This window comes from Hippocampus guttulatus, chromosome 19, assembly GCF_054856545.1.
Source record: "Hippocampus guttulatus isolate MCC_2025c chromosome 19, RoL_Hgut_1.0, whole genome shotgun sequence".
Taxonomy (NCBI): Eukaryota; Metazoa; Chordata; class Actinopteri; order Syngnathiformes; family Syngnathidae; genus Hippocampus; species Hippocampus guttulatus.
In genome coordinates, this window is record NC_141279.1 from 7,135,083 (window position 1) to 7,160,746 (window position 25,664).

Genomic DNA, 25,664 nt, shown 5'->3' on the forward strand with positions numbered 1-25,664 from the left:
ATCTGAAAGCGCACCATCCAGCAATGTGCGTGCGGGTTCAAGGTGTGCACATCGGCCTCTCCGTGAATGTCACCGCTTATCGATTAAGCGCGCTTTGACTCAAAAGCCCCCCTCAACCCCCCCCCCCCCCGTCACGTTTTTTTAAACGTATTTTTATTTTCCCCTCTCCGCAGCGATAGAGACGCAGAGTACCAGCTCGGAGGAGATAGTGCCAAGCCCGCCCTCGCCTCCCCCGCCGCCCCGCGTCTACAAGCCCTGCTTTGTGTGCCAGGACAAGTCCTCAGGGTACCACTATGGTGTCAGCGCCTGCGAAGGCTGCAAGGTGAGACTCCGGGGCCCTTTTCTCGGAATCTGCTAAGCCAGCAACATTGTTTGTTGGTCTCATAACCATCATTTGAAGTCTTTGGGGGGTTGTGGGAGGGGCGTGGGGGTGGTGGAGGGCTCTTCAAGTGGTTTTGGATCATTAGTATCCATGCGGGGGAGACATGTAACACAAGAAAACTTTTGTTTTTGCAATGAAAACGTGGTTTTTGTGTCGTCTCTCAAACACACAACGTGGCACCAAAGCCTCGTCCGGATAGGAAAGTAGTACAGTACTGACAAGGCGGCAATCTTTTTTTTTCCTGACGTGAAAAGTGCTGGGTTCTTCCGTGTGGAAGTTACCTCGTGTCCTCGCCACAAGTGGATGTACAATCAAATGTCCCTCTCGACACTGTACATGAATGCACTTTGTAAAATTAGATAAAAATCCATATCTTATCGTCACATCCAGCGCATGCGCACGTTTGCACGACACAATCGTGTTTTGCTGGATCTCTTTTTTTTTTTTTTTTTTTTGCTGACGTGCACATCAATGTTCTCAGGAGGCCTTGATGTGTTATCACTTGAAAGGTTGCTGTACTCGTGCATGAAAGGTAACGTGCAAAAGTCTTTGGCCGGCACAAGCTTGCAGGTTTTAATAACCAGCAGTTGTTTTTTTGTTCTTTTTTAATGTTAGAATAACAGTGTTTCTCAAATGATCAGACCAACTGCCAAAAATATGGGGGGGGGATAAATTGGCATGGGACAAGGAAGAAACAAAATAAGTTGTTGTGTCTTGGCAGAGGACTGTATTTTCACTCTGCTTCTCATTATTTGTGGTCATCGCAACAAAAGAAAGACCGCGGAGTACTGCGTGTTGTCCGGACTTATTGAAGTTCGTATAAAGACAGACATGAGGGAAGCAGAATTGTGCATTCAGATGGAATGTAACTACCAGGTGCCTTGGTTTTGGCAACAATCTCGACCTAGGTCTATAAACCTACCCCAAAAAACCCAATAAAATAAAACTTGGAGCTTCGGTGGCGTGTGGACTTTCACAAAATGACACAAAGATGGCACAGACTGCCGGGAAGGAGACGGCAGACGTTGGCGGGCAGACGCAGAGAAAGGGAGGGGGGAAAAAACGGAAGTGGGGATGGTCTGAAGGGTTACAAATCAGTTTGTCGGGGTCGAGGGGCCACAGTTGAACCCGTTGACATCACTGAAACGATGGCCAGTGCGCCATATGTGAAGGGGCGGGGCGCTGAATAGCCCTTTCACGTGAAAGCTCACGACAATGAACCTCGACTCCCCCGGGCGCATCTTGCCTCCATCGCATAAGCGATGCACGACTTTGTCAAATTAGCGGCAAACTTTTCTTTTTTTTTTTTTTTTTTTAATGAAAGCAAAAAGGAAATATTTGGAGCGCTGAGCGCTCACAGCAGCGTGACGCTCGCTCGCAGTTCTCAGTGCGATAAACAAAAAAGCGAGCGGGGGCCAGGCGATAGATTTGAGTAATTAGCCATTCCCCCGCCTGTGATCAAAGTGTTTCTCATTCCGAAATCAGTCTCAAACCCGACGCAGTAATTAGTTTTTTTGTTGTTGTTTTTTTTTAAGGCCGAGGAGACTGTCTGTTTCTTTCGTTTCTCTGCCTCACAGATATTTGAAAGTGAGTTGAAAAGAATAACTCGTAGGTTTCGCTGTCGCCCGTCAACATCTCAGCGCAGCTCAAAACGCAGCCCTCTCCGTCGAGGCTATTCATATCTATTGGACCGCTTATATTTAGTTCCCGTGTTTATGTATCTGGAAAGGTCAAGCGTCTCAGGCTTTACCCCAAACCATTTCAGAGCCGATAGGACATTGCTGGAAAAAGTGTCACAGCATGAATCATCAGCTAAACGTGTGCTTTTCCCAATACGGAGCTAAAAATAGCTTCCTTCACCGTTGCCAAATTGTAGACTCCGGATCGGTTGTTGCACCTATTGGCGTTCAAAATAAGAAATCCACCTTTGCTAAACTTAAAGACTAGTTGTCTTCAATAAATTGTCTTTTAGCTCTGCTAGCGCCCCCTGTTTGCGAACCATCCTCCCGCAAGCGTGCGCATCCGCAGTGCCTCATTTGAAAAATTCAGGATGCCTCCTCCGTATCTCTGACTACAGAGGAGATGACTTGGCAAAGCGCGCTCAATAATTCAACGCAAAACGCGCCAACGTATATGCTTGTCTCATTTGAGACCGGGGTAAGTTGAGGGTTAGCCGCGTTGACTTTGCTGCAGCATGCCAAACTACAAAGGCATTTCCTGGGGGCTGCAGCGAACACGGGAGATGGATGCTGATGGAGGAGGGAGGGGGACGGGGGGGGTGCTGAGCTCTCTTACTCTGAGACAGCTGGCTCGTTTGTTGTTTAACTCCCACTGCACCGCACACACTCACCGGCATTGCACTTCTCATCCCCTTTAGATATTAAGACTTGAACGTGAAATATGCATGCTTACACCCTCCTAGTTATGGTTTCGTCTTGGGGGCATAGCGGCGTGCGGCAGGCAAACTCGCTTCCCCGTGTCCGCAAATCTGCCGTTTCCACAAGCGCTTGGCGTGAGACGATGATTTATTGGTTAGGTTTGTAATTCGGATGGAATTCAAACTATTTTATGTTCATAAAAGTTGGAGCTTCATAACAATTATACAACCAGCAGAGGGGGCGATTTAAAATCGCATAAGAACTCGGGTTTAGCCTGGGTTGATAGTGGAAATGCTTATGTATTTGCTTTGCTACGCGTACATTTCCTGCGCATTTTTTTCAAAATCAAAGCTTTGATAATATTTTGTACTCCGTAGTTGCCACAGGGCTTGGTTTCGCTGTTGTTCAAACAAGGCAGCAAATTAATTAGCGGGAAAGATACCGTAATTTATTTTTTTTCTGTCACTCTCGTCTCGTTCTGAATTTTCTGCATCATAAATCAAGGAAATGACTTCTATCTTGGACGTTTCAATTCTCCAGCCGCTGCTTCTCGCCTGGCTTCTTGGCTTTCAAACACGCCGTCCATTTTTAGCATACTTAACATATGAGTACTTGCCGTGGCTGCGTCATCATAAAAGAGAGAGCTCCGTTTGACACATTCGTGCATAAAAATACAAATAAAACGCACACGTGAGAACGCAGGAGGTGGCTGGGAAGCACTCTTAATCTGGCAACAATGCGAAAGTCACGTAAGAGAGGATTCCTTTGCTCCGCCCGTGAACTCGCCAACACCTTCCTCCGCCGCCACTTCCGCTCTCACGCACGCTCGCCACACGGAGCACAAGTGCACAAAGGCTGCGAGGCGCGCATCAGGTACCGAGGGCGTGAAAGACGCAGTCGCGTTTGAATCTTTGGCAAGCCCCGCCTCCTCATCTCTCAACCCGCAGGGTGTCTGACAGGCCCGATGAGGGCTCTTGTCGCCGGGTGGATTAAGCGAGGATACAAAAAGAGGCTTATGGGCCGCAGGAAGCAATGACTCCTGAAAGAAAAGGAGGGGGAGGGGGCGGGAACAATTAACTGGCTCACAAGCGGTGGGGATGGGGGGGGGGGGGGGCTGGTGCTGTCAGAGGGCACCTGAGCCTGGTGTTGTTGGGAAGGACTAGGTCAATCCCCTGGTGACAACAAGGTCAGGGTCGGGGCACCATTGGATGAAATGGGACATGATACACGCACACAAACCCCACGCGTCCCTCGGCGTGTGCTCGTTCAAAGGCAAGTTACCCCATCTAGCGGACTGACCTGCTTTTGTGTTTGTTTTTCACCCGTTTGGGAAGAGCAGGTTGCAAAACAGATGTAAGACCTCGATGAAAGACGACCAGAAGGTTAGTCAGGTGACCCGAGGAGGATTGAAACAGCTCCTGGGCCAGCTGGGAGCACACGACGGTGTTAACGGCTTTGTGCCGCGATACCTCGTTTGCCGTGTGCATTTTTAGAAGTCAGGTGCAGGACGCGTGTTTTGGAGCTGGGCTTTCAGTGGGAGAGTTCAACCACCTCTTCATACCACTCCTCTATGGCCGCAATTATAGAAGCCATCGTGATGACGTCTTCATTGCTTCATTTCAAATCCACTGTGGTGTCGTTCTAGAGCTGGAATGCTGAAAAATTGTGTCTATGTCTGAATATTTAATATTGAATATTTATGGGCCTGAGCATACACGGAGCCGGTCAAAACGCCTCAGTAAGACGCAGTAACAGTAGTCGTTCTATGCGGCGGATGAAGAATATATTGTCATCTATCTTGAGTATATAGTATAGTATAGTATAGTATAGTATAGTATATAGAGTAATACTCCATTGGAACTGCATTTCTTATGTTCCCCCTCAACCCCAAAAAAAAAAATGTAAAAAGCAAAATTGCACTCCACATGAATCACTCCGCTGGGATTCAAGCGACGGCCATCGCTTGAAAGCAATTTGCGGGTTTAGGCCCAGCGACCATCTGTTGGCCAGCGACGCTAATCCCGCAGCGTGATTGGGGGCGGGGAGGGGGGGGGGGACTGCCCCGGTTGGCCCCACCCACCCGTCGCCCCTTCAAATACTAGCGTCCCACTGCATCTGATCAATAGCGACATTGACCTGTTTTGCATGTGTGCAAGCGGCGTGTTTGCATCCGTACTGAGGGCGCGCTCGGTTGTAGCTGATCTGCATTAACCTCTTTTTATCTTTTTGACACCGCAATAATGCAGCCACTGAGGTGAACATTGATTTTATTGGGGCTTGTGGGGCCGATGCGCGGCTTGCAACCCACGCAGTGTGCTGAAAGGCTGACTTACAAAATGACAACATCTCGGCTGTCATCTTTTTTTTTTTTTTTTTAAATTTAGAACCGGGCTGGTTGATCCCATTGCGACGTGGCGTCTGTCTCAAAGGAACGGTTTGAATTGTTTGATGAATCAACTGCACTTGTTTATATCCTGTCCCCCTCTTAAGGGGAAATACAGGAAATGGAACTTTTTTTTCCCCCTCCGTCCATGCAATCGCAATGTTGATGCGACCTTGAAGCCTTTGGATTATTTTACATGACATCATTACATGAGACAAGGACATTAGGTTTGCATCAGTGTACTTTTCAGACATGATTGTGATGTTACAACAAACAACAACTATCTAAGTCTAAAATTAAATAAGTAACGTCAACCCACAAGTGGATCAAATGGGCTCTTCTTCTTTCCGGCTAGTTGCGGCACAAAGCTACTTGAACACACACGGGGCAGCAACACATACAAACAGCATGCCACAAAAGTAAAATAAACATGATATGTTTTAACGCCGAAATGTTACCGCGAACTAAATAATTTCATTTCACAAATTAACAAGGGGGAGCGTTCATAAGGTTCATAAGTAGGATCACAAATCAGCAAGGTGTGAAGGATGAGTGGCCACAAAGTGGGGGGGGGGGGGGGGGGGGGGCACTTTATTGGTAGGTCATGTGTTTTTAATAAGATCACGCCTGACATGTTTACCTCTCATTAGCAGTTAAGATCTTCAATTCTCGCGGTTTCCACATTGATAACCGTGACACAGCCTTTGCCGAACAACGTCACGGTGACATGTCTTTGTCAACATCCGCGCCAGGGATTAAACCTTTTGAAGACGTTTTGACAGTTCGTCGCCTTTTCACAGCAGCTGCCATATCCGCTCCGCGTGGCCTATTTACTGGAATATTTATAAAACGTCATCAAGGACTTTTTTTTTTTTTTGGTCGGCTCGTGAAGGCAAAACAATAGCATGATGAGGGAATTGTCATCAGATGTCCTTAATCCTTTTTCTTTCTTCTCTTTGCCACACCAGGGCTTCTTCCGGAGAAGCATCCAGAAGAACATGGTGTACACTTGTCATCGTGAGAAGAACTGCATCATCAACAAAGTCACTCGAAATCGCTGCCAGTACTGTCGGCTTCAGAAGTGCCTGGAAGTGGGAATGTCCAAGGAGTGTGAGTACACCAAGCGCCCGAGCCGCGATGCCCCGCTTACACATCTGGCTTGCAGGGGGGGAGACGTATTATTTAAGAGTCCATCCCAGATGGGTTTGCGTTCATTCGTTGACACCCACGTCACTCACCAGGCAAGGCGTCACCTTTTAAATCCATACAATGACAAACATGAGGATGGTGCCTCCGAGTGGACAAAAATAAGTCGCTAACTTCTGCTAGCCCATTCGTCGCTAGCCGTGAAAAATTCAGACCAGTGACAACGGGACCAGAGTGCAAGGGCAGTGATGCGAAGTGACGCATCGTCATGAAATTATTGCGTTATCGTGCATTTTAGGTTGATCCTGAAATTTCACCCGTAAGTCGACCGACCCTAACCTCTTTTTGTGAGCGCTGTGCATAGCGCGATATAATATCCCCATCATGTTCCCGTTGGAGCGAACGCGTCTGGCTGAGAATATTCATTGCAAACGTGATGCAGTCTGGCAGTAACAGTCAGGGTGACGCCAGGCTTGGCAGGCCCGTGATGAATATGTTTTCACCTGCCGAGAGCGGATGAGCAGGCGTGCAAACCCCCCGGGGATTGTGTGACAACGCGCGTACACACGCACACACTCTCACACCCTGACATACATACGCATCAAGACCTGATAAAATAATTGCCACAAGTGTGACCAACAGAGAGCGCTGCAGGCTTCGTACCGCCGCCCGACATTTTATACATGACCCCGATGTGTATCCGCTGCCCATTTGTACTTCAATCAGCATACGCGGTCAGAAAGTGTCACTTGCCGCTTTCCCTTCCGCTATTTAGCTCGTTTTCCTGCCACCGCTGGGGCAAGGGCACTCCCCATGCCACAGCTCTGTGGCTTACAGTAAAAGAAGTTATCCTCTGAGCTACTTACCTTGAATGGGGCCATTAATCATGGTTCGAGGGATCTCAGCAGCCGGCTCCCGGGCGCATGCTTTCCAATGGAGTCAGAGAGCCACTTAGTGGTGGGAGCCTGTCATTACTTTCAACGGCCCAAATTGATTCTTGAACGGAAGCAAGATTGCTTGCTAGATTTCAGCCACCCTCCACTTACTCGGCCTTTTGTGTTTGGCCCTTTTTCTTTTTGACTGTGGTCATTTAGTGCAGATTGTGCAGATTGCTTGCCACGTCTCCTCAGCGGTGACTTTGGCGGTTGAATCTGGGGTGGTGAGGAAGGAGAGGCATACCATCTGGGCCCAGTAGGGAGTCTCCCTCTCTCCCTTTTTTCCCTGGCTCATCCCATCATGCACACATGGAAACATTAACACACTTCACGTCCACACGCGCAAATAAAAGGTGTCTATGAATAAAGATATACCTTCAAACGGCTTTAAAGCGACACCGGCGCACAGAAGGTGAACCTCCTGCGAGAGCCAGGGGACGTCTGGGTGACCTTGTGTCCGCTGGCAGACAGCTCCAGACGACAGCGCCAGGCCTGTGGCCAGCTGGCCGTGCCAAAGAGGACAGCGTCGGGGACAGGCTTGGAGGGAGGGGACGTGAAATGATCTTAGTGCTGTCACTCCATCGGCGCCGCCTTGTAGGCTTACACAGTGACGTTGACTCGGTAAAACCTTGCTGCATCGCGCATTTTGTGATCCTAAGATGCTTTTACATCATAACATAACATTGCCCTTAAAGGGGAGGCCAGTCCCAAAATATATTTCTGAATAATATGTTTTATGCGCTTTCACCATCGGCATTCTGATTAATATTTGTGGAATATGAGTTAAGCAGCAAAATCCAGCCGTTTTTCGGCATCTCAAAGGGGCGGCCATTTTGATACTTTCTGCCGACTGAAAATGACATAGCAGGTGCTCAGGTAATGTACCTTAACGTGCTTTTAACTCCCACCACTGCCAATAGCCATTTGGGCCTTTCTTTGCATCACCGTGAGAAGTTTACCACCTGACTTTCTCTGCAGCCAAGCACACGAGGCGCCTGGTCTGCCTCTGCCACACTTACCGTCTTTCGTCATTGACTTTAAAATTGACATGTTATGGAGCTTTGCAGCAAAGCGAAAGCAGCACGAGGAAAGCCTGCCGTATGCAGCGCAAGTGCGAAGGAAACCTGGCGAGGGGGAGCTTTGGAGGATCAAGAGAGGAAAAAGTTTCATCAACGTCCATGTAGGCTCTGCACCGCAGGAACATTGACATTTTTATCTTTTCATTGAATTTAATCTGTGTGATGGACGAGCTGCCAGCGCTTTAATTTTCCCCTCACTCGAATTATCCCCGTCGGCCCACCTCTCACTGTCACACGGCCGCTAACAGGAATTGTCTATCAAATGAAGGCTGGGGCAGGATTCCGCATCTCCAACAAATGATTGAACGATAGCCGCCTGCGCGTGCGCGCGCGAGCGAGCGCGTGTTTCTATCCACACCAGCTACTGTAAATCATTTCCACACAATAAACATAAAGCCACAAAGAAAGTCGGAATGTATAATAGATATCCATTAGCATTGTTAATTTCATATGACATTGTCTGAGATGCATTGCTCACACACACAAAAAAACAATAGGAAGCAAACGGCCATATTTCTTTCATTTCCGCCCCCCTACTCAAGTTATTGCATGTGGCAATTCAGCGTGACAGATCGCCAGGCGCTCCTAATAGTTCTTTAATGACTTCATTAAATTGCGTGGCGCGGCTTATGATCGCGCTGCCAATTTGTCAGCCCGGGTAATGTCCGCGCGCACAAAGGGATGCCCCACTTTAATTTGGGAATTAATTGGACATTGAGAGTGTTGCAGATCGGCAGTCAATGCCGCAAATGGGCTTTTGACCCAAATATGGCGAGCGCTTTACTCCACTTTTATGTAGCTGTCCCCCGAAACTGACTTGGAAGGAGGAAGGGGGGGGGGTGATGTTTAAAGGCGACATTAGAAGAAAATACTTTCTACTGCACAGCTTTTAACTCTTTCAATGCCAGCCAATTAAAAAAAAAAGAGCGAGAGAACCAATTGAGTGCCAGCCAATTTATTCTGACTGATCTTTTAAGGCTCACAGAAAATTGTAAGCAAAATGTAAACACACCAAATGAAAGATTAGACTCTTTCATCGCACCCAAAAAAAAAAGTTTGTTTCTTCCTTCTTCAATTTTTTTTTCATCATTGGCAGTTGAACATGGGTTGGTTTCATCCAAATCCCCTAGTTTGGATGAAAAAACAAGCTTTTTGCCAAAAGATATATTTTATATACAACAGTGACTCTCATGCTAATCATTTTTGCTTCTTTTCTTCCGTAAAATACCAACAATAAAAATGTGTTTTTGGTGGCAAAATAATGGATTTATAAATACTCACCAGTGTAACAGTTTGACATCTGCCAAACTATTTGCACACTATTATCTAGTAGTAGAATTTAGTCGTGTGAGCGCGCATCCTCCATGCATATTTGTATGTGTGCGTGTGTGCATCTTCATGATGAAACCAGAGCTGGCCAAGACTTTTTCTCCGCCCATTCCGCATCCAAAAAAACGTAGTTGACGACAATTGCTGGCACCCCTCGTTAGGATTGCCGTTGCAGCGGGGAATCCTAACGAGATCCCCGCTGAAATAACATATAGGGAAGTACCAAATGCACCGCCCGCACAGTGCATCATCCGAGTTCTACCTGCCTTCACGTTCCCCCTGGCAGGGAGGCCTGTCCGCCGGCTGATGAATGAGCCGCGACGCCAAGCAGCGTTTCCCTCCATGGCCCTCGGGCAAGGCCCTCCTGTCACCATCGCCGATCTCCCATCAGCGTTGTGGCCCTTAATGGTCAATGTTCGGATTAAAACCAGAAAATCTGATCCAAGGTCACCAGGAGGGGTGTTGGGGGGGACTTTCTTTTTCCTCGAGGGCGGAAGTGATGAACCTGAAAAAGATTAGCGATGATGATTTCAAGCGCAAAGAAATCCGTTTTGAGGGGAATGTAACTCTTGTCATGGACGCCGGCCTGCCACATTGACAGGGAGTGTGTTGCTCAACGCGGGGGGAGAGAGAGAGAGCGCTGGGAGGCTTTTGCCGCTCTCGCCTCCACAACCGCACCCTTTGAAAACCATTAGAGGCAGGAGATTTGTCATATTATGTTATTAGATTAGCCGGCGCTCCCTAATGAAAGCTGTGGTGATTTGTCAGCCTTATGGATAGTTCCATCCCCACCGCTATTTATCAAGCGGCACCCCGTCTCACCCAAACCACCCGCGCACACGCAAAACCTCACCTCGGGTCTGGACGGCTCGGGGGGGGGGGGGGTGGATGGAAGGGCGTAATGTAATGGGATTCCGATGCTAAACACGCTGTCTCATGCTTTTGGTCATTTGGGGGGAGGGGGTGATGCGTTCTGCCTGTTTGCCTCGAGGGGAACTCTTGGGAATTATCGCGAGTTTGCTTGTCTTCGCCCTCACATGCATCTCGATGAGAAATAGCACCCAGCGTCAGATTAGGACACTCGGGGGGGGGGGGGGGGGGTTGCTATTCTGCTTGGCTCTTCACACCGTATTACACTATAGGAAGACTATTTTGCAGCGCATAAGGATCATATATGTGCTATATGTGCTAGTTTAGGTTTTTCCAAGTACGCTACTGGCATATGTATTCCAGGCCATAGGAATTAGAGACTGTTTATTCTAAAAGGGAAAACAAGTTAGAATGCTCCGATCAATTTTTCAAAATTGTTGTGTGAAAATAGTTTTGCCCACCCCTCCCCCAAAAGAAGTTATTTTGTTGCAATGAAAACTCAAACGCTGTTTTTCCATGACCCTCCTATTATTATGGTGACAATTGTCAAAATCGAACAAAGCGACTTTCACTTAAATCCAACTACATTCTCGACAAAACACATTTGACTTTCTTCCTGTAATAATTTTTTCTCGAGGTCTAATGCTGGAATGTTCGATTGATGCCATTTTTATTTAATTGAATCTTTCGTTCTTCTCCAAGCGCCGTCTTGTCTACTCACGGGTCAACATTTTTTTTCTTGACAGAGGTTACAACCACTCAAACAAAAAACAAACATCAACGCCAAAAGCCAAACTCATATTTTCTCTCCTCTCTGAAGCTGTTAGAAACGACCGGAACAAGAAGAAGAAGGACGAAAAGAAGCAGGAATGCACGGAGAGCTACGTGCTGAGTCCCGACACGGAGCAGATGATTGACAGGGTCCGCAAGGCCCACAAGGAAACGTTCCCCTCCCTCTGCCAGCTCGGCAAATACACTACGGTCAGTCCGGTGGCGCCGTCGTCGACGTCGCTAAACGCGGCCGCGTGTCATTAAAACCGCCGTCTCGTCTTCGTGTGTGGACAGAACAACAGTTCGGAGCACCGCGTGTCCTTGGACGTGGACCTCTGGGACAAGTTCAGCGAGCTGTCCACCAAATGCATCATCAAGACGGTCGAATTCGCCAAGCAGCTCCCCGGCTTCACGACGCTCACCATCGCCGACCAGATCACCCTGCTCAAAGCCGCCTGTCTGGACATCCTGGTGAGGGCGAGCGAGCGGTCGCAGACGCGGCCTAAGCGGGCGGGATGAAAGCCCCCGCGGCTGTCTGACGAGCGCACGTTTCAAATATTCATGATCCTCAATGTCAGGCTGTCCTACTTTGAGCCGAGATGCGAGCCGCATTCAAAGCCCACGCTTGTTTTCACGTTGATTCGCAAAGCTTTATTGGCACGTCTCTGGGGTTCTCAAACTTGAAGGCTTACGATGGAGATTTTTCCAAGTGCCCCCACCCACCTTCCACCCCTCCTCATAATCCTCACGTCAATTAACCGGCCGCCAGCCATTTCTAGAGTTCCCCATGTGGACGGCCATTTTTGTTTGACAATCTAAGCACCCAACCTAGCAAAAAAAAAAAAAAGTTGGTTGGTTTCACATGTTTGTCTCATTGGTATGTCGTTTCCTTGACTGACATGCCCCCCCCCCCCTTGCATCTACAGATACTGCGGATCTGCACACGCTACACCCCAGAGCAAGACACCATGACCTTCTCAGACGGACTCACGCTAAACCGAACCCAGATGCACAACGCCGGCTTCGGACCGCTCACCGACCTGGTCTTCGCCTTCGCCAACCAGCTGATCCCTCTGGAGATGGACGACGCTGAGACGGGGCTGCTCAGCGCCATCTGTCTGCTGTGTGGAGGTATGCGACATTCACCAAAAAATTTTTAAAAAACGTCTTTGAAGGCTTCTCACGGCAGAAGTAGCCGAATGATTTCTGGACATTTGCAGAAGTGACCAATTTTTTGTGCTCCCCCCCCCCCCCCCCCCCCCCGCCTCTCCGGAACAGATCGTCAGGATCTGGAACAAGCAGAGAAGGTGGACGTTTTGCAGGAGCCTCTTCTGGAGGCACTGAAGATCTACGTGAGGAAGAGGAGGCCCCACAAACCGCACATGTTCCCCAAGATGCTGATGAAGATCACCGATTTGAGAAGCATCAGCGCCAAAGGTGCTTTTCTTTTCTTTTCGTGCCATTGAATGAGATTGTCACAGTCTCAAGAAGACTTTTTGTGCTCATGTTCTTTTATTTTATTTTTTTGCAATAGGGGCTGAGCGTGTCATTACGCTGAAAATGGAGATCCCGGGCTCCATGCCTCCCCTCATCCAGGAGATGCTGGAGAACTCCGAAGGTCTGGAGAGCGGCGCCGCGGGAGGCCGTCCCTGCGGCACCCCGCCGGGCAGCTGTAGCCCCAGTTTGTCCCCAAGCTCCGCCCAAAGCAGTCCAGCCACACAATCGCCGTAGTAACGGCCCACCTTGGGTTGTGTCTGTTTGTTTGTTTTCACACACGCCGGTCAGTCAGAGGAGGGGCGAAGGAGGAGGCCTTGACTGCTGACGGATGGAGACCTTCCTCCCCCTGGTCCGCTTTTCCTCACGTGAGGGGAGGCACGGCCCGCCGGGGCACGCCGCGCCGCCGCCCAGAGACCACACCGTAAACACTGCTGATGACTCCGCCCCTCCTCCTCCTCCTCTTCCTCCTCCTCCTCGTCTTCTTCCTCACTCCACCGCCGCGCTGCTCTCCACTTCTCTCCAGAAGGCTGTTGGAATGTCGCATGAATGCAGTGTGCAGCACAGGAAGCGAGAGTGGCCAGGTTGAGAAGTGACAGGCTTCTGGACAGATTTGACAAACACCAGACACTTTTTTTTTCTTTCTTTTCGTTGTTGTTGATGTTGTTGCTGTTGATGATGATGCAGACTACAAGCTCGGGGCTTGTCAAAAGACCCTCTTCCTCCTCTTCCGCCTCCTCTTCCTTCCTCCTCAGAGACTCTGGGTCTTTTCTCTTTTCCCAGCTTCAAAAAGAAAAAGAAAACAAACAAACAAACAAACGGATTTCGTACACAAAGATATATATAAATATATAGAAAAGTTAAGGAACTATTGTGATTGAATGGGCGGCCGTAACGAGGACGTGTTTTCTGAGATTAGATTGTCGTACTCCCTCACTGTTTTACTCATCATGAGAGGAAACGAGTAAGTTTGATCACACGTGTACATTATTCGAATTAACAAAAAAAAAAAAGATAATGTCGTTTCCTTCCAGTCCTCAGAAGACTTCATACACACACACACACACACACACTCACAGACACACTAATATGCACAGAAAACACGTTGCAATGAAACGAGCATCTATCCCTTCTCTTCCAGGTTCTTTCTTATTTTATTGCCTCCAGGAACATGGAAACAAATGATTGTATCAGCTTGGTTGTATGATATGGTCACAGGTCCTTTCAAGAAATCCAATTAATGAAGATTCATTATTAAGGTGTATTTTAAGTAGCCTTTTGAGTTTGTGTATATAAGCTGTATTAATTTCTTAAAAACTATGAAGAGTTTTAGGCTTCACATGATTTTTTTTTTTAAGAATACCTTTTATGTGTTTCGTTCATCGGTTTGTGATTCAAGAAAAAAAATATATACATTTTGAGCACACTTTACTGAAGGAAGTTCTTTCATGTTATGTGTCCTACTAAATACTGGACAGACCCTTAACGCCCCCCCCCCCCCCCCCCTCACTGGCTGTCCACAGTATGGTGTTCATAAACACAACTGTGTGTGTGTCCATAACATCAATGACTACAGTAGCACTCCAGCATTTTTGGGGCCATGTAGCAGAACCAAATGTGTTTGTTTTCTTTTGCTCTTGCATGGATATCACTTGTAGCTTGCCAGGCTCAGGTTTGCAGCTTCAGAGACTTCAAATGTGAAGAATGGTGGACTTGTACACACTGTATTAAAAAAAAACCCAAGGGAGTCTCACTAATAGCTGATTTGGTCAGTAGTGCAGGGGTAGGGAACCTTTTAATGACGCAGTGGTACCTTGAAAAAAACAAGTGACCCCACTTGTGGGTTTTTCGAGCATGATGCGATTGCAGCAAACTCAACTCGCTCTTCCAGGAAGCAAAAATAGGCTTCAAGCTGGTTACTGTCCAACTAGGAAAATTACAAGTTTTGTGCTTCAAAGGATTAAATAACTTGGCTGTGGAAATATCCTTGCTAGCTTGGTGCTAATACATAATTGAAAACGGCATACACGTTTTAATCGATAGTCGCTGTGTTATAACCCTTTAGACAACTGATATGTATCCTCATACACATATTCTTTGTCCTGGGTAAAAAAGTCTGGAATAGAGTTCCATTCATTTCTAGAAAGATGAGTACATGTGTGTCATTATGGAAAGGATTATAGTAAAACATATCTCAAGGTGCCACTGTATTAATTCTTCCGAGAGCCATACTATATTTCCCAAAAAGTAAACGTGTGTGTGTGTGTGTGTGTGTGTGTGTGTGTGTGTGTGTGTGTGTGTGTGTGTGTATATATATATATATATGATCAAATGTTCAATGTTTCGGGTAAGTTTATGACAGTTCCCCAGAGGGATTTTTTTTCTACGTTCCCACGGGCCATGGGTTCCCTACCCCTGCTGCATTGGGTGGCAAAAGATTCCATTTCAGTGGTGATTTGTACCCATCTCAAGAATGACTTTTTCAAGCAACCCTGCACCCTGTGATCACTTTATGCCAAAACGCCTTCACTTCCATCGTCAACAGACCATCTTTACTGTACACACACGCACGCCAACGTCTCAGGAAGGAATCATTTTGTATGCTTGGCCTGTCCTTCGTATATGTTCTGTACTGCACTCCCCTTCATCGCACACACACACACTCTGCTACTGAGCCCTGATATTTTCCTTCAGTCACACACCCACACACAAGAGAAACTGAAAGAGACCCAGTGACATCCGTATGGTCCAAGCTGCTTCCCTCGCAATGCAAGACTGTCTGAAAGAGCGCACAACTTGACTCTCTTTCCACGGCTCATCTGGATTACTTACATTTGAGATGTATGGAATATGTTGCAATTTTTTTGTCAAGATTATCAAGCGACTTTGGGGAAAAAAGAAGAAAGAAAACAAAAAAAATCCCAAAAAATAAATAAAAATAAAACCAACATTTAATAATAAACCAATGTGTCTGTGTGGTTTCATGTGTTTAATCATTGAAAGCAAGGTCTTAATAGCACATTTTTGCTCTCAGCAACTACTGTACACTGTACACAGCACTTGGAGTCAGCCAGTCCTCCATTAAGCGCCTTCAGCTGGTCCAGAATGCCGCTGCTCGCCTCTTGACTGGTACTCGTAAGAGGGAGCACATAACTCCTACTCTGGCATCCCTTCACTGGCTCCCCATACATTGTAGAGTTATTTTCAAGATCCTCTTATTTGTTTTCAAATCTCTGGATAATCTCGCACCACCTTACCTCTCTGAGCTCATCCGCCCCTACACACCTGCCCGGCGCCTCAGGTCTGCGGACCAGACATTATTAGAAGTACCAAGAACTAAACTGAGGCTCACAGGGGATCGAGCCTTTTCTGTTGCTGGTCCCTCTCTCTGGAATGACCTCCCACTGAACATTCGGCAAGCCTCCTCGCTGCCCATCTTCAAAACCCTCCTCAAAACTCACTTGTATTCTTTGGCATTCGACTCAGCATGACTTAGATTTGTTCTTGGTTTTACTGTTTGGTGCTTTCTACCGTCTTTATTACCGATTTGTCTTACTGTTTATTGTGCATGTTATATTGCTCCGTGTACAGCATTTTGTATGCAGCGATGGCTGTTTGAAAGTGCTCTATAAATACAGTTGACTTGACTTGATTCACAACCACTTGTGGTGCAGAAGATGACTCTTTTTTTTTTTTTTTGTAATTTGAAATTTTGTTATTCGCTACAAATAATGCATCTTTTTACAGCTATCTGCACCAGGAACGATGATGGTCATTAAATGGTCTTCCACTAAATGGCACTGAACATTTGCACAAAATATTGTCATAGATGGGCGGCACGGTGGTGGACATCAAATAAAATTTTCCGAGTTCAACATAATGGTGACGTCAAAATATAAATTTTGTTTTTAAAACGCGTCACATCCTTTAAAAAACAGGAAAGTCAGACACGTCACACCGCAAGCAAGTGGGAGTCGTTTGACGGGCCCGCCTACCAGTTCGACCAATTAGAGTCCTTCGCGCGATATTTTAAACCTTTTTTCAAATTACTATACTATCAGAAGAGTTATCGTTCCGCGAAATCCATAAACAATATAGTTCCTTTCATCAAACAGCGATACAATTTCAATTACACTATCCATGAAGCTTTTACAAGTTATTGTTAAAAACAATTATTCTCTAATTCACTGTGAAACTAACGTTAATTTGTCATAGTTGTGTCAAGAGGATGTTTTGTCCGGACGGGCGGATGGATACAGTAATCTGAAAAGAGGAACACCGGCCGCTGCAGTGAAGTAAAGTAGCTTTCGCGACGCATGGTTCCGCTGATTTGGTTTTACCGTAGATTTCAAATGATATTAACTTTTGAAGAAGCATTTATTCGAACTGCAGCCTCGTGTGTACGTTTATGGATTTGTTAAAGCTGACGTGTCGTTGAAATAATCCAGGTAAGGCTACGTTTAATTAAATGTACCCGTATATACTTGAATGACGAGGTTGACGAATTTCGCTTCTATTACATTTTTTTAAATATATGTTTTGTTTGTTAACGTTACCTAGACCTTTTCCGATATAAATTGACTTCAGAAGCTATCGCAGGTTATACTAGAGCGACATTTAAGGACTTTAAGTAAATAAACGCAACGGTATTAATTTGCTTGCTAAATGTCCATTTTGTTAGCCATTTGTTATTGCCATTTATCTCAGACTACGTGCAATGTTTACCAATTCCTTACTCTTGGCTAAATGTAGCGTTGCCAGAATGCCACTACATGGAAAGATAGTCGTGGTTAAGCGGACCGGAGGAGATGGGGCCGAATTACCTCTGACTGCATCGTGCTTGTTTGGAAGGTAAACTCAAATGTACACTTTGTTCATGTTACTCTGCAACACATACAGTATCATCCGGTCTCCTTTGCAGGAGGAGAAATGACTAAACTTAAATTACATAATAACAATGTCACAACTTGGAACTGGGAGTCACGGCTTGGAATTGAAGCTGATTTACATGAGACAGGAGATGTGAGCCAATCTTTTTCGTCAATGGACGCTACAGCTTCTTGTTGCTTTCAAACTTAGCTTGTAGCGGACGTTTGCACATTTTCAGCATGACGTCTTTAATCCACTGGTGAAAGGACACTTTTATTCGCTCCTCCTTCCCCAGCGGCTCCTCTCTCCCCTGTGGTTGAGAGGAATGTAATTTCATCTGTGCTGTATGTTGCACATGTGGCACATTTGACTTTTTTTTCCAATGCTGTGCTACAGGAAGGCTGACTGTGACGTTCGTATTCAGCTTCCCCAAGTCTCGAAGGAGCACTGCAGAATTGACTTGAATGAAAATAAAGAGGTAAAAGAAGTAACACCAAACATGCATCCCGTGTTTTTTGATGTTATTGTATATAAATTATTCTCAATGGTGCTTATGTCAGTGTTGAAGTTGTATGGTAAACGGCTGTTTTTGAAGCACTTTCATTTTTCTATTGTTTCTTGTAGGTAATTTTAACAAATTTGAGCTCGGTGAACCCGACCCTTATCAACGGAGAGCAGCTACAACAGTCTGAGCGTTTGAAGGATGGAGATGTCATAACCATTGTTGATCGTTCTTTCAGGTGCGATATGCAAAATGGTGAAATAGGTGCTTTCCTAACAAATTTTTTTTGTCATTTATTGGGAACACATTTTTTCCTATCACAAGGGAAAATGGATGGTCTATACGTCATGCATTTTGTGAATTTCAGGTTTCAGTCTCCTCCGGCACCCACGCCGAAGAAATTTGCCAAAGGAAGCAAAGCTGGAACCCCCAACCCTCATCTAAAAAATGGAACCAACCACAACATCCAGCAAGCACTGGAGCAGGCTAAAGGGGAAGACCCCAAGGGGGATGGTGATGCGCAACAAAGCAAGCCGGTGTCTCCGTTTAGTGATCTCTATCAAATGATAAGAAAATCTCTGGATGTTAAGACCCCCCGTCAATCTTCGGGCACCTACATCCAGTCGCAGAGGAAAAGCAATGTTTCCACAAATCAAAGCACATCGGAAGTGGCCGAGGCCAAAGTCTCTGATGGTGAAACCAACCTGTCAGAGAAGAAGCGTAAGAATTCCCCACAGGTTCTTTCTTGCGATGTGGTGACACCAGGTAAAGGTGCACAAAATGTCAAATCTGAAGTGCGCTCGCCGCAGAAAAGGCAGCGTGTCACTCCTCAGACGTCTGGTGCCGGAGATGCTGTTGAGAAAATGTGTACTCCAGCACTCAAGTCGCCATTGAGATGCAGGAGTCAGGAGGCCACACCAGCCAAGGAACATGTGAAAGAAATGCCTACCCCACAAAATACAAATTCGCCAAGAGCCACCGGGAAAGGTAAATGTTATGTTCCTGAAAATGACCCCCCCCCCCCCAATCAAACTGCTGATTAATTTAATTCATTTTTATTTTATTATGATTTAATAGGGGTGCCAAGAAAACGCAAAAGCGCAGAGCTTGTGCGTAATTCACCGGCCCCACAGATGAAGAAGAGACATGTTTCTTTTGGAGGCTACCTGGTTCCTGAGCTGTTTGACAAAAAATTGCCGCCTGATTCGCCACTACGAAAAGGCGAGAATCCAAGGAGAAGTCTCTGTCTCGCGAAACCCAAACAGTCAGTGCTGAGGCGAGCATCGGTCATTGGCCTACCAAAGGTAAGACTCTTGTTGTTGAACCTTAACGTTTAAGATGCACATTTGCCGTTCTTTGACAGCCCAATTTATTTTTGGGTAGAAGGCTCAAAGTCCTGCAAAGAAGAGCCCCGAATCTCCCAAAATCTCTGTTAAGAAATCTCCAAAGCAAAGGTCCCCATCTCCCAAAGATTCTTCTCCGCAAAAGAAGACTCCAAAACCCAAGACACCCTCTCCCCAGAGGAAGTTGCCAAAATCTACACCTGCCACACCGAGAGAGAACTCTCCTGGGAAGAAGTCACTAAAACCCAACACACCGTCCGCCAAGGCTTCATTTTCAGGAGAGAAATCGGCCAAGTCAAAGTCTTTTTCCCTTGCGGCTTCACCCAAGTCACCAAAATCTACACCGGCCTCACCCAAATGGGCGTCTCCTGCTCTTAAGTCACCAAAACCCAACATGCCGTCCGCCGAGTCCTCGCTGTCAGGAGAGAAATCGACAAAATCAAGGTGTTCTTCCCCTTCGTCTTCCGAGAAGACTTCAAAATTCAGCACACCGAGAACATCTTCCTCCGGTAACAAATTGGAAACTCCTTTGACCAAAGGCCCGACTCCTAATGAAATGCCCGTACGTACAAAGAGGGCAAGCCCCAGACTTACCCCCCCAAAAACTGTCAACCAACTGCCAGTGAAAACACCCCAGGGCTCCCAAATGAAGATTTCGTCGGCCCAGGGACGTTTTTCTGTGTCTCGCGTCGAAACCCCATCACCCATTGCAGACGATGCTGTCATTGAGCCGGTGCGATCAGTCACGGTGACACCCAAAATCCCTCTGAGGAGGAAGAGCATGAAGAGCACTTCGCGCAAGACTCCCTTGACCAAGAGTGCCATCAAATTGCTCCGAAGAAGCGCCATTTTACGAGCCTCCCTGAAAGGTATCTTTCAACCTATTCAGCATACAATAAGAGCAGAATGTAAACGGTGACAGACATGACAATGCACTTCGCCAACTCTTGCTTAGCATCATTCCATTTACTGCCAGTTGCATCGTAAAATTTTTCTCACCCATGAAAACTTTCTTTTGCCTTCATTGCCCGGGCTTCGCCATTCCAGCCACGTGCTCTTGGGCCGACACCGTCAGGTTTGGGCAGGCTAAAGTCCGCGCGGCTCTCCCCATTCTGAGAACAGTCAAACATACTGTCCCCATCGCAAAGGTATCAAAGAAGCTGGCGTCCAGAGCACAGGTAAATGTACAGTCAAAACAAAGAACGCCTTGTACTTGGTTTGATTTCACGCGACGATCTGCGCCTGCTACGTTCTCAATTTCTCAGACGCCTGTAAGAAAGCAGCTGGGCCACGCAAGCACCGGCCATGCGGCGTCACCCGTTACCATTGTTGTGGGCCGAGCTTCCAAGCGCCAAGTTACGCACCCGGTCGGTGCTCCGCCAAAAGTCATCTTCAATACGGCAATCTCAAAGAAGAACATGAACATGGATGAGGATTTGTCTGGTAATTACATTCCTGAAATCCTCACAGCTGGTCTTGTTTTTTGGGCTCTTATACTTTATGTTATATTTTATTGTTTTAGGCATCTCTGAAATGTTTAAAACGCCTTCGAAAGAGGGGAAGAGGGGATCGGAACATCGCCGCGGCAGCTCCGCCAAGACTCCATTGGTAGTGAATGAACCATCTGTCGTTGATCCTTCTGTGTTGAACACTCCCGAGGAGCCAGGTAAAGCGTCCCATTTGAATGACGGTGTATTCCGTGCAATATGCAGGTGGAAAAATAATGAACTGACCCATCTCCAGGTGAAATGGCCGTGTCTCCGCTCTCTCTCGCATCCACGGTGAAAGCGGGCCGATATAACAAAGAGGCAGTGAAACGCCTTCTCAACGGCAGTCGGGAATCCAGCTTCGTCGCCGACAACTCTGCTCTGGAGAAGACGAGCGAGTCTGTTGAACAGCAGTGCGCAGAAATGATGGCGAGTGCTGCAACAACTCCTGAGCACAAGCCGCAGGAGTGTCTCACCGGTGTGAAGAGACTCCTAAAGACCCCAAAACAGAAGACTGAACCTTTGGAGGATATGAAAGGAAGACTCCTGAAAACACCCAAACAGAACCTCGAGCCAGAGGAATGTCTCACTGGAGTGGAGAGGATTCTGAAGACTCCCAGACAGAAGCCTGAACCGGTTGAGGATCTGAGAGGGAAACTCCTGAAAACTCCCAAGCAGAAGTCTGAGCAAACAGAATGCCTCACTGGAGTCAAAAGAATTTTTACCACGCCAGAACAGAGTGAACCCATCGACGTAGCAGAGAAACTCTTCCAAACTCCCGGGGATGCAGAAGTTGCTGATGTTTCTTTCAATAGTGTTGGAGACCATCTGGAGACCCGAGCCCGACCACCAGCGGCTCAAGAAACTCGAGACCTACCGGAACCGACAAACTCGTCGACTCTGAAAGTTGCCAGCTCCCTGGCGGACAGCCTCTCGGCTATCAAGAGAGTCATGAAAACACCTCGGCAAAGACACGCTCCCGTTGAGGACTTCCTCGGAATTGAGAGGCTCATGGCGACTCCCAAAGAGCGGGGTGAACCGGTGGAGGAGAACTTCGGCATCAAGCAGCTCATGAGGTCACCCAGATTGAGGGGTATAGCTCCTGTCGAGGACTTTGAGGGGCTTCAGGGGCTCATGGAGGAACCATCTGAGGTAACGATTACGTAAGAAGAAACAAGCGCAGCTTGCTGTTTAGGTTTATTTATGTGGCATTGCTTCTAATTCTGCCATCTGCTTGCTTTGTAGTTTGATATCTCGCTGCATGCTAATCTCTCTCTCTCTCTCTCTCTCTCTCTCTCTCTCTCTCAGTTTAAAGATCAACCTGCCAGTACTGACTTGGATGTCGCAAAAGGTACGTTATATTTGTTTTGCTTTGAATACTGCTTTGGGCTGTATTACCTCACTAACACCCCCCACACCTTACCTGGCACATATTACCGGCATGCTAATGTAATTTTTTTTTTTTACTTTTAGCAGGGGCAACTGAGGTTTTCGTAGACGTTCCGAGTGTTGCTTGTGAATCGTCAGGATCTACGCAAGCGGTTTCTCAGGCTGCGATAGAAGATATACTGGGAGTGACGGAAATGGACACGTCCTATTCCAAGAAATCAGTCCGAGGCCGAAGGGTCAAAGCAGCCGATCTGGTGACAGAGGAATCATCTCAATATCCTGTTGTCTCTGCTCCTGTCAGAGGAAGACGGGGGAAGAAAGTAGAGCCTGGAGAAGAAGCTGCCCCGAAGCCTAAAAGAGAAAGATATGCGAAAAAGGTTGAGACAGTCAGAGAGCTTCCCGCTGAAACTTTACCGGAGCCTGAGAGTGAACCTGCAGTGACTGACAGTGTTACATCTTTAGAAGAAGAGGCTGTGAAGCCAAGAAGAGGAAGATATGCCAAAAAGGCTCTGAAACAAACCGAAACCGTTCCACAACCTGCCGCTGCAACTTTGCCGGAGCCCGAGAGTGAGCCTGCAGTGACTGAGGGTGTTGCATCTTTGGAGGAAGTAGCTGTGAAGGCAAGAAGAGGAGGAAGATTTGCCAAAAAGGCCTTGGAACAAACCCCACCAGTCCCACCGCCTGCAATGGAAACTTTGCCGGAGCCTGAGAGTGAGCCTGCAGTGACTGACAGTGTTACATCTTTAGAAGAAGAGGCTGTGAAACCAAGAAGAGGAAGATATGCCAAAAAGGCTCTGAAACAAACCGAAACCGTTCCACAACCTGCCGCTGCAACTTTGCCGGAGCCCGAGAGTGAGCCTGCAGTGACTGAGGGTGTTGCATCTTTGGAGGAAGTAGCTGTGAAGGCAAGAAGAGGAGGAAGATTTGCCAAAAAGGCCTTGGAACAAACTCCACCAGTCCCACCGCCTGCAATGGAAACTTTGCCGGAGCCTGAGAGTGAGCCTGCAGTGACTGACAGTGTTGCACCTTTGGAAGAAAAGGGTGTGAGGCCAAGAGGAGGAAGATATGCCAAAAGGGCTCTGAAACAAACTGAAACGGTGCCACAACCTGCCGCTGCAACTTTGCCGGAGCCCGAGAGTGAGCCTGTCGTGGCCGACAGTGTTGCATCTTTGAAAGAAGAGGTTGTAAAGCCCCAAAAAGGAAGAACCCCCAAACAGCCATCTTCTCGGTCCAAAAAAGCACAACATTCTTCCCGCAGCGATGACATTTGCCAACAAGACATCGCACAAGGTATGGAATGTCCTTCCCATTTGCTGGATTCAAAATGTTTCTTTTTTTTTCTGAGTGTGAAGTTATGTCTTGCAAAAGGCTGAAGTTCCTCATTTGCATTCTCCACTTCCAGATATCGAGGAAGTTTGTGATGACCACCAAGAGCAGATGCCATCTGAACACCGTGAAAAGAAATCCACGGAATCAACAGAGAGTTTACAGGAAGAGGAGATCACAGAGGACGTCCCTGTCGTTCAAAAGAAGCCTCTTCGAGGGAGAAGAGGCAACCCGGTGGAAGATGAGCAGGGTGCCGCTTTACAGGAAGCTCTTATCTCTGCTCCAGTCAGGGCTGTAAGAAGGAAGAGAACTGAAGCAACCGCGCCACCCGCAGGCAGACTAACTACCAGAAGTCGGAACACAAAGGTACAATCTTCTGATGCTCTCGCTGAAATGGTGCCGGAGAAAGATGCGGAGGTGAATGTGTTGACTGAAACTTCAGAAACTAACGCCAGCCAAGAAGATTTCCAGACTCCTGCAGCGGACTTGGTCATGAAGCCTAGTAAGGGCAGGAAAACCAAACGCGCACCTGAGCCAGAAAAGGCAGTTGCCGTGGAACAAATCCAGCCACCGGCACCCACCGATAAAAGGGGCAGTCGCAGAAAAGTCATCTCTGAGACAGCTGAGCCGCAGGAACTTGAAAAAGTCACCTCTGAAGAAACGAATTATCAGACCATGCCTCTCGCCAGAGGAACGAGAGGCCAGAATGCCAAACGCAAAAAAGGGCAAGAGAATAGTGACAAGGCTTCCATGGCGGCACTCCAGCAGCCGAGAAAAACATCCAGTAACAAAAAGGGTGACGTCGAAAATCTTGTCCCAGTTGAAGCAGAAGGACCACCGGTCTCTGAACCAGAGCAGATAAGTGAACCCACTTCTGGCCTTGCAAAAACAAGACGAGGAGTGATACGAAAACAAAAGCAAGCAGCAGTTACGCCTGATTCCACAGAGACCCAAGATGGTGCAATTGAGTCGGCAACGGTAAAACCCCAACGAAGAGGGAGAGCGAAACAAGTTGAAGATGTTCCCACCGCACAGGTGCCAGAGGAAAAATCGGAACTAAAACAGAAGCAGCAGAGGGGAAGAGGTTTGAAAGATGACATAAAACAAGTCGATGCAGCCAAGAGAGCGGGACGAGAGCCAACCTCCTCCCGTGAGGAGGCCCAAAAAGGTTCAGTGGCAGTTCCGGAGTCAGCTCCAACTTCAGCAGAACCAGTCAAAAGGGGAAAACGGCCACTCTCCAAATCGGATCTGTCTGAATCGAACAAAAAACAGTCAAATGCCAGCAGCCATTCAAATGCCACAACTCAAGAACCACAAAACCGCTCCAGAACAGTGAAGTGGAGCCTGCATGTCCAAGTCGGCAAAATCCCCAAAAGAACCCCGAGAGTGGTTCGAGGCAAGCGGTCAAACATTGGTGATCAAATGGAGACTCAAAGCCAGAGTGAGTCAGAGAATGTGGAGGAGGACCTCTCAGAAAAGGCAGCGGAGCCTCAGCCCGCCAAGAGAGCCCGGCGAGGGGCAAAGGTTGCAAAGGAAGCAGAGTTCACCACAAAAGTCGACAACAGCAAAGCTGAAGATGCGGAGACTCAGCCCAAAATCAGAAGAGGGCGATCAGCTAAGAAATGTTAACACCTCTGCATATATCCATTGATCAGAACATGTTTTTATTTTAGGTTTTTCTACAAGTTGTTTAATTGGTGTTCTTAAATGTATTTTCGCCTCTATGCAGATGAAAAATTAAGCACTGTGTGTTCTGCCTTTTTCTATTTTATTTTTGACAGCAGGGAATTTTATAAACTTACGTTTTCAATGATTTTCATTCATTACTTGTCTTGCAGCTGTGTTGTTAGGTTTAAAAAAAATTGTATTAATGACAGCATTTCTGTGTTTTTTCTTTTTCTGCGCTAGTGTTGACTGGTTACCGTCAATAAATGTATTTGTGTTCTGAGATTACTTCTTCGTTCTTATTGACATGGTAAAA

At 47.1% G+C, this 25,664-nt stretch overlaps 2 protein-coding genes across 4 annotated transcripts in view; both read left to right on the top strand.

Annotated features, from left to right (window-relative positions):
• raraa (retinoic acid receptor, alpha a) overlaps positions 1-15,729 on the top strand; it is a 118,390-nt gene extending 102,661 nt beyond the window's left edge. For both annotated transcript variants that reach the window (XM_086138191.1, XM_086138190.1), the window contains 7 exons: positions 174-322; positions 6,112-6,253; positions 11,323-11,483; positions 11,568-11,744; positions 12,200-12,404; positions 12,552-12,710; positions 12,808-15,729. In XM_086138191.1, the coding sequence (XP_085994317.1) occupies positions 174-322; positions 6,112-6,253; positions 11,323-11,483; positions 11,568-11,744; positions 12,200-12,404; positions 12,552-12,710; positions 12,808-13,004 (1,190 nt within the window). In that variant the 3' untranslated portion in view covers positions 13,005-15,729. The remainder of the gene's footprint in view (positions 1-173; positions 323-6,111; positions 6,254-11,322; positions 11,484-11,567; positions 11,745-12,199; positions 12,405-12,551; positions 12,711-12,807) is intronic.
• Positions 15,730-17,070: 1,341 nt separating this feature from the next.
• On the top strand, positions 17,071-25,633 carry mki67 (marker of proliferation Ki-67). 2 transcript variants are annotated; one of them, XM_086099209.1, is made up of 14 exons: positions 17,071-17,215; positions 17,520-17,618; positions 18,033-18,114; positions 18,261-18,376; positions 18,506-19,125; positions 19,216-19,442; positions 19,522-20,350; positions 20,529-20,659; positions 20,747-20,924; positions 21,004-21,147; positions 21,225-22,120; positions 22,277-22,319; positions 22,442-23,647; positions 23,760-25,633. In XM_086099209.1, the coding sequence occupies exons 2-14, from the start codon at positions 17,530-17,532 to the stop codon at positions 25,310-25,312; spliced, it is 6,114 nt and encodes a 2,037-aa protein (XP_085955335.1). In that variant the 5' UTR covers positions 17,071-17,215; positions 17,520-17,529; the 3' UTR covers positions 25,313-25,633. The 2 variants fall into 2 exon arrangements, with proteins under 2 accessions (XP_085955335.1, XP_085955334.1); XM_086099208.1 differs by having other exon boundaries at positions 20,529-20,924.
• Positions 25,634-25,664: the final 31 nt, after the last annotated feature.